This window comes from Phyllostomus hastatus, unplaced genomic scaffold, assembly GCF_019186645.2.
Source record: "Phyllostomus hastatus isolate PE091 unplaced genomic scaffold, TTU_PhHast_1.1 phas_scaffold_345, whole genome shotgun sequence".
Taxonomy (NCBI): Eukaryota; Metazoa; Chordata; class Mammalia; order Chiroptera; family Phyllostomidae; genus Phyllostomus; species Phyllostomus hastatus.
Genome location: NW_025334024.1, coordinates 7,210,501 through 7,224,276, shown reverse-complemented (window position 1 = coordinate 7,224,276; position 13,776 = coordinate 7,210,501). Strand labels below are relative to the sequence as shown.

The window sequence follows — 13,776 nt, the reverse complement described above, 5'->3', positions numbered from 1 at the left end:
TTGAGACCAAAATCTGTGTTCATTTTCTGTGGCTGCTATAACAAATTACTACAAACTTAGTGGCTTAACACATCACAAATTTACCGTCTTACAGTTGTGGAGGTCCAAAGTCCAGAAATGGGCCTCACTGGACTATAAGGTGTGGGCATTCCTTCTGGAGTCTACAGGAGAGAATCTGTTGCCTGCCTTGTCCAGCTTCTAGAGGCCACCTGCATCCCTTGGACTGTGGCCCCTTCCTCCATCTTCAAAGCCAGCATTGTAGCACCTTCCAGTCTCTCTCTCTGTCTCTGACCATAGGCAAACCTAGTCAGATCTCATCTCTGTCACTTCCCAGCTGCGTGACCAGGGAGGGCTTCATAGACGCTTCCGTGTTTTCAGAGCTAGTCAACAGAGGGAGTTAAGCCTGTGTGCACTTAATTAAAGCTGGGGGAGGGAAGGATGGAGCAGGGGTGCCTGTGAGTGTCTAAACCCAGGGCAGGGCCTAGGACCCAGGAGCTTAGAACCATGGATGGGGCTGGACCCAGGAAGCCCAGGAGCTTCTATCAAGCCTGGCTTGTGGGTCAGAGGATCAGAAGGAGGCTCAGCTCCAAGACCAGGCCCCACTGCAGTGACCACCTGGTGGGCAGAACCTGGTGTCACAGGTTCTGCCACAGTCGGCCACAGCCCACTCCTGCAGGCCTCTTATCACAGTCCCCAGGGTCTACACTGGGAGTCAGGCATGGGCAACAGCTAGAAAAGGCACAAGAGAAGAGAAGTGGGGAGTTGGTGAGATGTGGTCAGGGGGGCTCAGACCCAGGCTGACCAGGGAACAGGAGTCAAGGGTGAATGAGCATTTCCCCGTAGGCATAGGTGTATGAGGAAGAAAGACAGAGAGATGAGCAAGACTAGTAGGCAGATAAGTAGACAGGGAGAGACGATATGAGTAAAGAGATGGAGTGAGACACAGAGAGACTGATCATTACATAGACAGGCATTTAGAGAGAGACAGACAGAGACAGATGGAGAAACAGAGAGTATCACACAGACAGAGAGATGTGGGCCTTTGGAGAGACACACAGAGAAACAGAGAGCAATAGAAGCAAAGAGACATAGAGACTGAGAGACAGAGACACATGGAGAGAGACAGACTCAGATGACCACGCAGGGACAGGTGGGCATGTAGAGAGACAGAGAGGCAGAGATAGAAGCAGAGAGAGACAAAGAGACAGAGACAGAAGGAGACAGGGTGAAGGACATAGACTCCACCACAGAGGCCAGCTCACCGAACTCGCAGACGAAGGCGAACGACTGTGTGCAGTCGTCTGAGGCAGCCCACCGGGAAGAAGGGCCTCTTCCGATGTAGCCGCAGGTGTGGGGAGCAGGGGAGGCCTGCGCTGCGTGCCAGTGGCTGTAGTTCACGTGGGAGGTGTCCAGCCAGATCCCTGGCCCTGGGGTGGGAACATGAGCACCAGGACTCAGGAATGTTCTCCTGATCCTTTTTATGTAGAAGACTTGTCCCAGCTCAACTCTTTCGTGCAGTTGGTGCTTAATTAGTGCTGACAGGCTGAAGGCCTCTCCCGTGCCAGTGAGGGGGCATTTCCTAGGCATTATCCCCCAACACTCAAACGTAAGAACTCAACCTGCACACTGGGACCCCAAGTTGGAGAGCCTGTACAAGGTGGTTTAACTGAATAAATGATGCTTTCAGCCTTGGTGCTAAAGGGTATTTCACACAGAAAAGGGGCCTTTGTCAAATGTATCTGGGCACTGCCGAGTTAACATGGAAGCAGTTTTCCTTGCTTGAGGACCCTTCAGAGCCTTGAATCCAATGATGTTCCTCCAAGAAGCGCCGTGTGTGTGTGTGTGTGTGTGTGTGAGAGAGAGAGAGAGAGAAAGATACAGAGGCATTTCAAGGACACTAGAGATCTAGAGAACGCCAGATGTAAAACATTTAATGTAAAGATTCAAGATATATGTATTAATTTTTTAAAGAAATTCATACAAATGGTTAAATTTTTTTTAAGTGTGAAAAGGGCATAAAATGAAAGCATCTTCCCTTTCCCAACCTCTGTACTGCTCCCATTATTGTTACATTTCTTGTGAGTTGATCCAGGCTGAATTTTATCCACATGTCGGCACCCAGGAGTGCCTGAGATCTGTTTACTCGAATGCCATCATATTGCACACAGCATCCTGTCCCTCGCTTCTTAAATAACATTGCCTGTTGAAGGTTGTTACACATCAGCCTGCTCAGATCTGTCCCCTGTAGATTTTAAATAGACCCAAGTCCTTTAAGTGCATATGAATGGACGTTCAAAATGCAGAAACCCACATATGGCTGCATCAACAGAACAAGAAACCATTCAAGAGAGATTGCCTGGAGACACGTTGCAGAAAATTTGCATCTATTGGCTGTGAGTATCCCAAAATGAGCTTGCCCATCTGCTCCTTTATTAAAGCACTTTCCATCCACTCTGGTATAGTTAGTTCTCTAGGTGCTTAGCCCAGACCAAGTTTCTTGTTTGTAAAACCCTGCAGTTTCCACTGAGCAGTATGAGATGGCAGGATGCTTCCCTTGCCCAGATGTGTCATCTTAGGCAAGGCTGTCCCTGTTTCTGGGCTTCATCTTCCTCACCCACAACGTAAGAGTCACAATGCCTACCTCATGGGGCAGGTGTGAGGATTAAACACCAAGGTTTATTTGTCCGCGCTTTGATATGTACATGCACGGGGTGGGGGGCAGGGGGATTTTGGCTAGGATATGGTTCCTTCCCTTGAAGAGCTTGTTGTCTGGGAGGAAGACACCTGCATAACTAAAGTCATGACAAAGGGATGCTTATAGAGGTGTGGACAGGTCCTGCAGGTGCTTAGAGAAGGGCTCCCCTGGCTGTGCTGGGGTTGGGGCAAGGAGCTCTCCCGGAGTAAAAGGTAAGTGAGAGCTCCCAGAACCATTAAAATGGGACTATCTAATATAAATGGGGCCGTGCAAAGCACTCGACCTGCTTCAGCCTCATAGGGGTGGGGGTGCGGGTGGGGGTGTGGAAGTGCTTTGAAAATAGCTTAGTAATTATTTCCTGAGACTCAGTTTTCTCACCTGTAAAATAGAGACAGCTGATAATTTTATTACCAGTAATCATGAGGATTCCATGTGACAATGGACATGAAGCACTCAGGATAGTGCTGTACATTATTTTAGCAAGAAACAAATATTTCATAGCTAATATTATGATTAGGCATGTGCAAAGAAGTGCAAGTTTCTAGGGTGTCAGCTATGTGCCAGGTTCTGTGCTAAATACTGGGCATGAATTGTTTTATTTGATCCACCAAACAACCGAAGAGGAGGGTTTCTTTGCCATGAGAATGGGGCATGTTCATTTGTTCTATGGAGCTTTGGGTAGGGTGCAGTGGTGAGAACTGCAGCCATAGGCTACCGTGAAACAGTTATCCCAGCACCACCTACCTTCTGTGGTTCCGTTCGGAGCCGAGTTCCCTGTGAGCCCGATCCACCATTCCCTGTCTTGAGAGATGTGCTTTTGTAGAAACCGCTGGGTGCCTTCATCACGGATGAAGACCAAATGGCCTACTCACCTCTCACACCAGTTCTGGGCATCACAGAAGGAGCGGCCCAAAGGCACAAATTCATAGCAAGAGTCTCTGAAAGCCACTTGGCTCTTAGAGCAAACGCTGCCCTCCTCTGGCTTAGCAATAGCGGCCATAAACCTGAGAGCAAGCCCCAGGAGGCCCAGGCCTGCTGAGCTCATCCTTGAACCACTGCTGGAGACTCTGGATGGAGCTGGCTCTCAGTCCCTCATATGCTGTTGTCTTCGCAACCACCTGCCATCCATCTCTCCCTCTCTCTTTGCATCAAATAACAGCGACCACCTCTTGTTTGAGAAACAAAGACTCGGGATAAATGTGTCTGCAGTTTTGCTTCCCCCAGCTCTTTGTTTAATGCCGGTTCCAAATACAATTATTTGCAGAATGGTCTTCCAGAGCAAGCTGAAGCTGCTATATCACCTATCTTCTTGTCATCTGGTCAACTGTTAGCTTCTGATAAAAATTCCTGGCTGTCAGTTTTATATCATTTCCCTTGAAGGCCAAACGCTTCGTTAGAAGCCATCTGCATGTGGGAAGAGTATGATAAAAGAAAAATGACAAGACAGTTAGAGTTATGGGATTGTAAAAAAAAAAAAACCAAACAGGTTGCACTCATATCCAATGTTATTGTCTAGAATGGCTGCTGTGCCTACGTGATAATCACATTCTGTCCAGCACAGCTTGAATCCCAGAGGAGGCTTTTTCCCCTCTCTGGTCCATCACATTACCACTCATGCCTGTTAGAGAATGATGTTTTCTACAAAATTTATTTGAAATTATGATGGAAATAAGCTCTAAAAACTTCAAACCTGACCATCCTCATCCAGTGTCTAAACCCTCCAGTGGGTGTTGGTGCACGACAGATCAAGTTCAAGTTTCTTAGCTTTGCCTACAATTCCCTGTGTGAACTGGCCCCAGACAACATTTCCAAACACTCATCTCAAAATGTGGGGAATCGGGCTCTCTTTCCCAATAGAATAAATTGGCACAACCTCTACTGCGGGCAGCATGACAGTATCTGTCAAAATGTGCGCCCCTCTCCCCAGCTACTAGTAAGGGGCTGATTCCTAACTAGGAAGCTAGGGCCACAGGGGGTGCGAGGCCCTCACTTCATCTGTTGACAAGCATTGTGCCCGGCAGCACGGGCCCAGCGCCCACCCACACCACGGCCTCCGCCTGTCTCAGAGCTCGCCTGCATCTTCTCAGGCCTCATCCTGCACAGCGACAAGGTGACAGTCATGGAGGATGAGATCAGCACCCTCATTAAAGGGTATAAATGTTGAATCTTGCCGGCCAGGCCTGCTGCGAAGGCTGGGCCAGTGTCGACATGGTAGCCTCGTCGGCAGTGTAGGCTTCCCTGCTGCTGCCCCAGCTGGGGAGGAGAAAGTGAAAGCCAAGGAAGAAGAGTCTAAGGAGTCTGGTGATGACACAGGTTTGAGTCTTTTGGACTAACCCTCTTTTTTTGAACACGTTCCATAAAAGCTGAATTCTGAGAAAAAAAATTCTAAGCACAAGCTCTGTAATTAGCAATTCCACTTCTAGGAATTTCACCTACAGGTAAATTCATACGTATGTGAAAGGTCACATGTATGAGGTTATTTATTGCAGAATTTTGTGGGAAGGAAAAATTGGGAACAACCTGCATGTCCAGTGACAGGAAATTGGTTAACGAACTGTGGTACGTCCTACATTCCCAATACAAAATGAGCGAATTCTCTGTATACAAATTTGGAAGGATCTCTAAGATTTTTGCTCATATTACAAGCAAAGTATGAGACATTATTAGTGATGTAATGGCTTTTACATGAAAACACACATGGAGACTTATTTGTATGTGTATATCTTGTAACAGATATACAGACACTGGCAACAGTGAGTGCCTGGGTGTGGGGATGAGGTCAGTGGGAGACAGAGAAGGGAATAAACTTTTGTTTTATTGGCCGCGTTTCTAAAGCCTTTCTATTTTGTGCCATGTGCGTGAATGTATAACCTGTTCAAAAATTATAAATTATTTTTTTAAAGTATCGTGGGCCTATCATCCCCTTCCCCTGTCAAGCTCAAAGTCACTGCTCTTCCTAACTCTCTTAACGAATTGCTGCTGACCTTTCCTTACTCGTCTCTGTGCTCCTGTGTTGTCCCCTGTGCCAGGGGCCACTTTCTCCCTAGTCCTTCCCTGACCACCCTCAAGATTCAGCTCAAATCTCACTTCTCTTGTGAGCTTTGTAGAACTTGCCTCGTATAATATGCTTATCCCCTCTGAATTTTGTTTTTATTTTTTAATAAGAGCTTTACTAAGATATAATTCACATGCCATACAGTTCACCCATTTAAAGTACACAAATCAATGCCTTTTAGTATACTCATGAGGTTGTATAACCATCACGATGATCAATTTTAGAGGATTTTCATCACACCAAAAGAAAATTCATTAGCATTCACATAACAGCGGGAAATTGTAACCCACCCCATCATTCTTTTGACATTGTTTCTGTAAATGCTGACTCTAATATGTAGCTTGTAGATAAACAGCATAACTGTATAAGAATCCTAGGAACTAACTTCAAAAGATACAGATTTCGACCTTCAGGCACCCCAGCTTTGGAAAATTTGCTGACCTCCAACCACAGAGCCCGGATGGTGCACCCACCAGACCATCACCGGACAGTCAGAATGGGCTGTGCTCCTCTGCATGTCGAGAACTTTTCAAGCCCCTCCCTTGATCTCTTTGTTCTGCTTCCCCACTCCCTCCTTATAAAAACCTCTGCCTGCACTGCGATGTGAAGATGGGCTTTGAGACATGAGTCCCATCTTCCAGGGGGCCAGCACCTGAAAATAAACCACTTTCCCTTACATCAGCACCTGTCTCTCGAGTTCAGTGTTTGTAGCAGCCGGCAGCCAGATCTGTGTACAATTACACTCACACCCAATTTCCTCCTCCCCCAGCACCTGACAGCCACTGACCTACCTTCTGTCTCTATGGGTTTGCCTGTTCCAGACACCTCATGTAAACGGAATCATACAATATGATGATGACTTTTTTGTGACACTCCCCTTTCACTTTAGCACAGTGTCTTTATTTTTTTTTACAGTTTTTAAAAAATTTATTTGCCAGCTGGCCCTCAATCCACTGAGCCATACTAGCCAGGGCACTTTAGCATAGTGTCTTTAAAGTTCATCCGTCTTATAGCACATATCAGGGAGTGAGTCATTCCTTTTCCTTTTTCTTTTTTGGCACTCAATAAATGTTTATACGGTAATAATTAAATGCAGACATTTCCAGAATTAATAATTCTCCATCTTTGTTTGCCTTCCTGAATAATGTTCATTGTTCATGGTGACTTTCAAAATTAATTAAAGTTGCCAAAATTACCATGTTACTTTAGTGGTGGGAACATTGCTTTAACTACTAGTACCATTGTTCTTCTGGATGCCTTCTCCTTAGGAAACACCCACACAGGCCGCTGGAGTCGGGACAGGGGAGACACCAGGGTCATAGTTTATACTATAAAAACAAAAACAACACTTGATGAAAAATCTAAGTGTTTTATGTTTAAAGTATTTCTTATGTTTCTTACATAAGAAATTAATAATTTGAGGTTGGAGACGGGAGCTTTACAATGTGGTGGAACCCTGGAACCTTCAAAAAAAGGTGTCAGGTAAGCAGTTTCTTATGGCAGGGTGACCACAGGGTTTAGAGAACACTGTTGTCTAATATTTGATTTTAAGTTGTTACTTAGGTCTAAGATAAATCTTTTTTTTTTTTTTTTGCTTCCACCCTTATCTCCCCGCAGTCCCTGCAATCACTCCTCTCTGTCTTAGTGGTTTTACCTGTTTTATACATTATCTCACACAAATGGAATCAGACAATTATGTGATTTTGTTTCTAGTTTCTCTCACTCAGTGTAATATTTTCAAGGTTCACATGTGTTGGAACACATATCAGCACTTCATTCCTTTTTATGGCTGGATGATACCCCATTGTAAGCTATGGATAAACTACATTTCATTCCTCCATTCACCCATCGATGGGCATTTGGGTTATATTGTTCTGAGTTTCCTAAGGGGAAGAAATAATGTCTCAAAATCTCTATCCCGTGGCTGGCACATAGTAGGACTCAATGAACATTTGCCAGCATGGCCCCATTGCCCAGGTCCCTGGGGCTGACTCTTGCCCCTTTTTTCTTTCCCAGAAGCCCTCCCAAGCCCTCTGGCACAGTCCCGCCAGAGAGAGCCCGGGGCAGGCTTCGATGTCCTTGCTGACTCATAGATGGGGCAGAACTGGTCTCTTATCTGTGGGACCCAAGCTTCTAATGACTTCCATCAGAAAACAATGTGGAAGGCCCTACACAGAGATAGCGTATCTTGTGGATAAAGGCTTAATTTATGTCACTCACGGAACATGCTTGGAGGCATTTGATAAGGAACTCAAATCTGCAGGCTAAATTCCATTTTCACATCCTTTACATTTTGATAAATTGCAGACTCTGGGCACTGAATCTGCCTTGATGATGTCAACTCCCAAAGTGCCCTAACCTCTGTGTACACAAAGGAAGGAAGCGGGGATGGCTGGACACATGCGAATGTGTTTCCAATGATCCAGTGCAGCTGTCTGAGCCGCCAAATCCCAGTTTTCAGGATCAGCAAATGAAAACAGAAAGAGAGGAGTTTGGCTGAAATAGAACCATGAAAAGAACCGTAAAGATGGACACGCCCTGTGGCCCAGACATCCCAGTCCTGAGAGTAGACCATTTTAGCCTGTTTCTCTCCCAAAGCTAACTGAGACGTGACTCCCGAGCCAACATTTTATTTGGGAAGGGATGCAGGAAACAGTGGTGGGGGCAGGGGGAGTCCATCGCTTCATATGAACTAATGTTTTTAATAGGTCATAGTAAATCTTTGCCCCCCATTTGATTGAAAAGACAACATAGCAAAAGAATTCTCATGGTCCTATCACCCTAATATATTTCCATTTCTTTGTGATTCCTTCGAATGCTTCTTGCCTTGAAGAGAGATGTTCACCCAGGCACAACCAGAGTATATGTATAATCAACTATTGCATCCTTCCTTTTGCCACTTAACATTCAATGGTAAACCTTTTCTGTGTTGCTCAAGGGCTTTGAAATTGGCATGGTGGTAGCTGTGCCTCCTCTCTATAAATGGACATTACTAAACCACCCCCCTTCGCCAGATGTTTTGTGTGGTTTTCATCAATTGTTTGTCATGTGTTCAGTTTTGCTATTCTAGTCGACACTGAATATCTCCTTGCACTTACCCTTCAGACTGGGCTGAGTCATCTCCCGAGGGTTGTCATAGACTCTATCGAGGTCCCACCTTAACCTGTCACGCTTGCCAGGTAAGGCTTCTAAATGCGAGCGCCTGTGGCTCTTTGCCTCCCTCTGCATGCAAGGGACAGGCTGGGACTGCCTGGGAGTTAACGCCCCTCTCAGGAGAAACTCTCACCCTTGACCGACCAGACCAGCGTTGCTGGGCTGGTCCCCCAGCTCCCTCAAAATAACCCCACTGCACGTCCACATCGTCTCCGGAGTCCCCCAGCCGGCTGGCCTCAGCTGCCTGTGATGACGATGATGCCTGATGTCTTCCCTCCCTGTTTTACTTCCCCACTGTGCTGCTGGCCTTTCCTGGGTTCATTTCCCAAACAAACCACTTGCATTTGAATCCTTGTCTTGGGGTCTGCTTCTGGGGAGAGCCCAAGCTTAGACAGTTCTGCTCCCACTGAGTTTGGGGTTCTTTGTCATGGCAGGAAACTCACAGGATGATGTAGCACAATGAGGCCATGTGCCAGGCACTGTGCTCAACTGTGTTTTAAACAGGAGAGTGACAGGATCAAGTTTGAATTTCAGCCGGGTCACCTGGTCGCAGCAGGGAGGTAGATTGGAGGGATTGGGGCCCATGAGCCTGCTCCCAAGAGGTACTCAGTAGTGGGGACAGTGGCTGGGGGCTGGAGGAGAGAGGAAGAGTCTGACAGATTATTTAGGAAGTAGAAATGTGAGGACTACCGTCCAGGCTATAACCTAGTATAGTTATTATTTAAATTGAAGGTTTTGTCCAGCCTCACCAATGGGGCCCTGAGTACATGGTGGAAGGTTGAGGTCTTCCAGCTCATTCACCACAAAGGCACTTCCTTTTCTAACAGTAGTGCCCATAGTATTTCAATCTCACCCATTCTGCCTCCCAAGTGTGGCTTATTATTAATCATTATTACTACTACTGCCACTATTACTATTACTACCGCAACTACTACTGTTATTATTTGCATTCCTTTCTCCGTTGTTAGTCTCTGAGCTCATTGAGGTCAGGGGCTATGATTTTCCATGTTTTTTGTCTCCAGTTCCCAGCATGACACTAGCCTCTGCTGTCCAGTAGCACTTTGCAGAATTAATGAATGTTCTTAAGTGTGAATTGCCTAATGTATGATCTTTCGTTTAGTGGTGGAGCTCTCACTCCAGGAGGCCTCGGGTGGCTCTCCCACCCCTGCCCACATCCTGCTTCCAGAACAGGCCTGTGGAGAGCACAGGTTTTCTGGAGCTCGCTAGCCAAGGTTTCCCTGTCAGGGAGGTAGCTGCCACCTTTGCTGGGACTTTACCTGTCACCTTGGACCTTGCTATACAAGATTTCCACATTATCTGCTCAGCTTATCTCCCTGGCTAATTAAAGGTATCATTTAGAAGCTAACTTAATTGGAAAATTCCACAATAATTTAGATATGATAACAATATCTCTGAAAGGGAAATATTAACTTACTTTACTCAATACCTTTGTAATAGAAGATACAGAGTTGCAAAATAAGGCTGTTTTTCTTACAGCACAGAATGTTTCTTTTTGAATTCCTCTTTTATAATACTTCTTCACTTCCTGACTATTTTAAGGATGCAACACATTTCAAGGAATAAGCGGCCCCAGGGGAGGGTAGCCTCCTCTTCCTGAATCCTCCCCCGAAATTATGAAGAGGACCCCGCAGATCAAATCTTCCACCCCTGCCACTCGTTATAGGACCTCTGGCCCAGGGGCACGACCTCACCAAAACTCCAGTTGCTCCCTCAATAAAAGGGGGCAAATTCAGTGCCTATCAGATCTGTGCCAGGATCAGGAGATGTGGTGTGTGCCAGTCCAGAGCAGGAGCCACCCATCCGTGAACGCCCTTCCTCCTCCCTCCTGAAGGGAGGAGACGCAGCCTTCCTGCTCACCCTGCGAGCACCTCAGACCCTCCGGAGGCAGACTGAGACTCTGTATAAGACGCCTTCCCTTCACGTTCCCATTGCCTGCTTCTCTCATGCACTGGATGGTTTTTGTCCATTTTAAGGCAGCACATGCATTATAGAAATTATCTGCGGAACGCCCACTTTTGCTCTCATGTCTGTTTAACCAGAAACTTCAAAAGGTGGGAGGCATTACTGCGTAGTGAGGTAGAGTACGCACTGAATAGCTGTTGACCTTGGTCAAGTCCTTGTACGTCTCTGAGTCTATAAAAAGAAGATTGCTAATGGTTCCCTTGGAGGGATGTATAGGGATTAAATGAGAGATTGCTCATGAGACCCTTAGCAGGTACTTGGCACAGGTCAAGTGCCCAGCGAATGGTATTTATCAGAAGCTAGAGGATGGGTCAGGAGATAGCTCCTATTGGTGACAAGTCCTTTGTCTCACTCTTCCTGTGTTAGTGAAGACCTAGAAAGCAGCGGTCAGGCTTCTGTGGGTTCAGAGCAATGCCAGAGCTTCTTGGGGAAGAGCAGCTGCTGCTTGTTATCTCTGTTTACAAAAGGGGGGGGTGGAGGTCCCATGAACCACTGCAGGGCCCCCGACACCTTTGGGAAATTCATGTCCTTTGGGATATGCAGACTTGGCTCCCAAACAAAAAGAACATAGGAGGCCCAAGGAGGCAGAGACTGAGTCTTATTAATCACCTCTATATCCTCAGAACTTGGCATGTCATCGGTACGAATTCTAAGAAGTCACAGAATTATTTTCTTGTATTGTTCACGGCTATATTTCCAGCATGCAACAGATACTCAGTAAATGTATGTTGATGAGTGAACCATTGTGAGAATGCATGAGTGCTGTGCTGCCTCTACGTTGCCTACCCCAAACCATCCTCTCCTTTTTTCTTGATAATGGAATCCTGATATGATTCAAGGGACAACACGCTGCCCCCGGAAGAGTCTCGTGATTTAAGAATCAGGGTTCTCTTGTTCCTACTTTCCAGGAATTGGTCTGGGATGTGCCTGTGACACAGTTCAGCCAAGAAAACTAAGAAAAAATTGGATTCCGGGGAAGATTTTCCTCCAGCTTAAAAGGAGAGAGACGTGAAAAGAAAACACCTCCTTTGTCCCCATCATATGTCCCTACTTTTACCGGGACGATTCCTGGAATGAAGGGAGCCATTCATAAACAGAACTGAACAAGCCCAAGGATGAAAGCCAGCCCTCCGAAGATGGCGATGCAGTAGATGGTGAGCCTGGTGAGCCTGGTGAGATGACTCAGATGAGCTTCTGAGCTACCCAGGACCCCCAGATGACTCAATGTCCAAGGTAAATGCATCTCTTGAGGGTTTCAGCAGATACTCGGTTACTTCCAGCCAAAGCGTCTTCTGTTATCTTGTTGAGCCTTCATGATATTGTTATGGGCTGAATTGTGTCCCCTCAAAATTCATATGTTGAATCCCTACCCCTAGACCCTCAGAATGTGATGGATAGCACTCTTAAGGATGTGACTGAGTCAAACTTGAGTCCATTAGGGTGGGCCCTAATCCAATCTGACTGGTGTCCCGAATAAGAAGAGGAAATCTGGACACACACGCAGTTACACCAGGGATGCGTGCCCCCAGAGGGAAGACCGTGTACAGTGAAGAGACAGCCATCTGCCCATCAAGGAGAAAGACCTCAGAAGAAACCAGCCCTGCCAATACCTTGAACTTGGACTTCCAGCCTCTAGAAAGGTAAGTAAATAAATTTCTGTTGTTTAAGCCACCCAGCCTGTATTATTGTACTTTGCTATGGAAGCCTTACAAAACTGAGACAGATATCTATCGTTGTGATTAATATTTTATCACCATTATCAAAACATCCTTATCTCACCATATAATTGTCCCCAGGGTGCATGTGGGACCTAAATGAAGCAAGCTTGCTTGGTTCCTCAGTATTATATAACGAGGCAACGCCAACCCCAGACTGGCTCTGAGGGCCCTCCACCCATCAGTACAACCACCTGATTCTTCATTCAGTAAAAATCTAGCCAAGATCCATGCTGCATTGAAACTGTCACAGAGTGTACACTTTGAAATCGGGCTGCCTGGCTCAGCTCCCTAATTCGACCTCTTAGTTGTGTATCCTAAGGCAAGTAGGTTACCTTCCCCAAGTTTTCTCACCTCTAGAATAATCCTAAGGATACCCATATCATAGGATTACATAAGGCCAGAGCAAGCTGGTACATGCAGAGCGCTTTGCAAAGCACTTGACTCAGAGAGTGAGCTCAAAAGTTGGGGGCTGTTGCTTTTCTGAATACTACCCAAAATGGACCAGAAGGGAGAACATGGTCATGGTTTCACTTATAATTCCAATATAATCCTCCCAACAAACCCTGTGACATAGTCCTTGCCATCCTGTTTTGCAGATTAAGGTGACTATCAGAGGAATCATGTGACATGTGACAATGGTCGCAGAGTTTTTAAATCGAAGGGCTGAGATCCCAGCCCAGGTTTTCTGATCTCTAAGCCCTGAGCTTGGTTTTCTGCATCAGAGCTGCTGCCCCTGGTGGTGCGATATTTTCCTGAGCCTTCAGCGTATGCCAGGCATTCTCACTTAATCCTCACAAGGACACAGCTTTCACAACCTAGGAGTAAGTCATAACCCTGACATGGATACACATGTTTAGACCAGATAGCTGAATAAACTGGCAAGTTATTATGGGACTTAGTGGGAAGTGGAGTTCAGAGAGAAGTGCCTTCTGAGAGAATGGGGAAGAATAGGGCAATAACATTGGTTGATAACTGTTCGGGGCCAGGTGCTTTTGCTAGACCCTTGATCTATAATAATGTTGAAGTTTTGCCCCATTTTACAAGGAAATAGAGGCTCAAAGAGGATAAGACACACAGAAAGGGGAGGGATGTGATTCTGGTATCAACCCAAATGTGTGACATCTTCCGCTGGGCCTGCGCTTCTCTGTCAGTGTCTGCTGCACACAGAGAAT

At 46.2% G+C, this 13,776-nt stretch overlaps 1 protein-coding gene across 1 annotated transcript in view; it reads right to left on the bottom strand.

Moving 5' to 3' along the window:
* PKD1L2 (polycystin 1 like 2) overlaps positions 1–3,740 on the bottom strand; it is an 87,974-nt gene extending 84,234 nt beyond the window's left edge. The window contains 2 exon segments of the mRNA XM_045819129.1: positions 1,263–1,427; positions 3,440–3,740. Of these exon segments, the coding sequence (XP_045675085.1) occupies positions 1,263–1,427; positions 3,440–3,740 (466 nt within the window).
* Between the last annotated feature and the right edge of the window lie 10,036 nt (positions 3,741–13,776).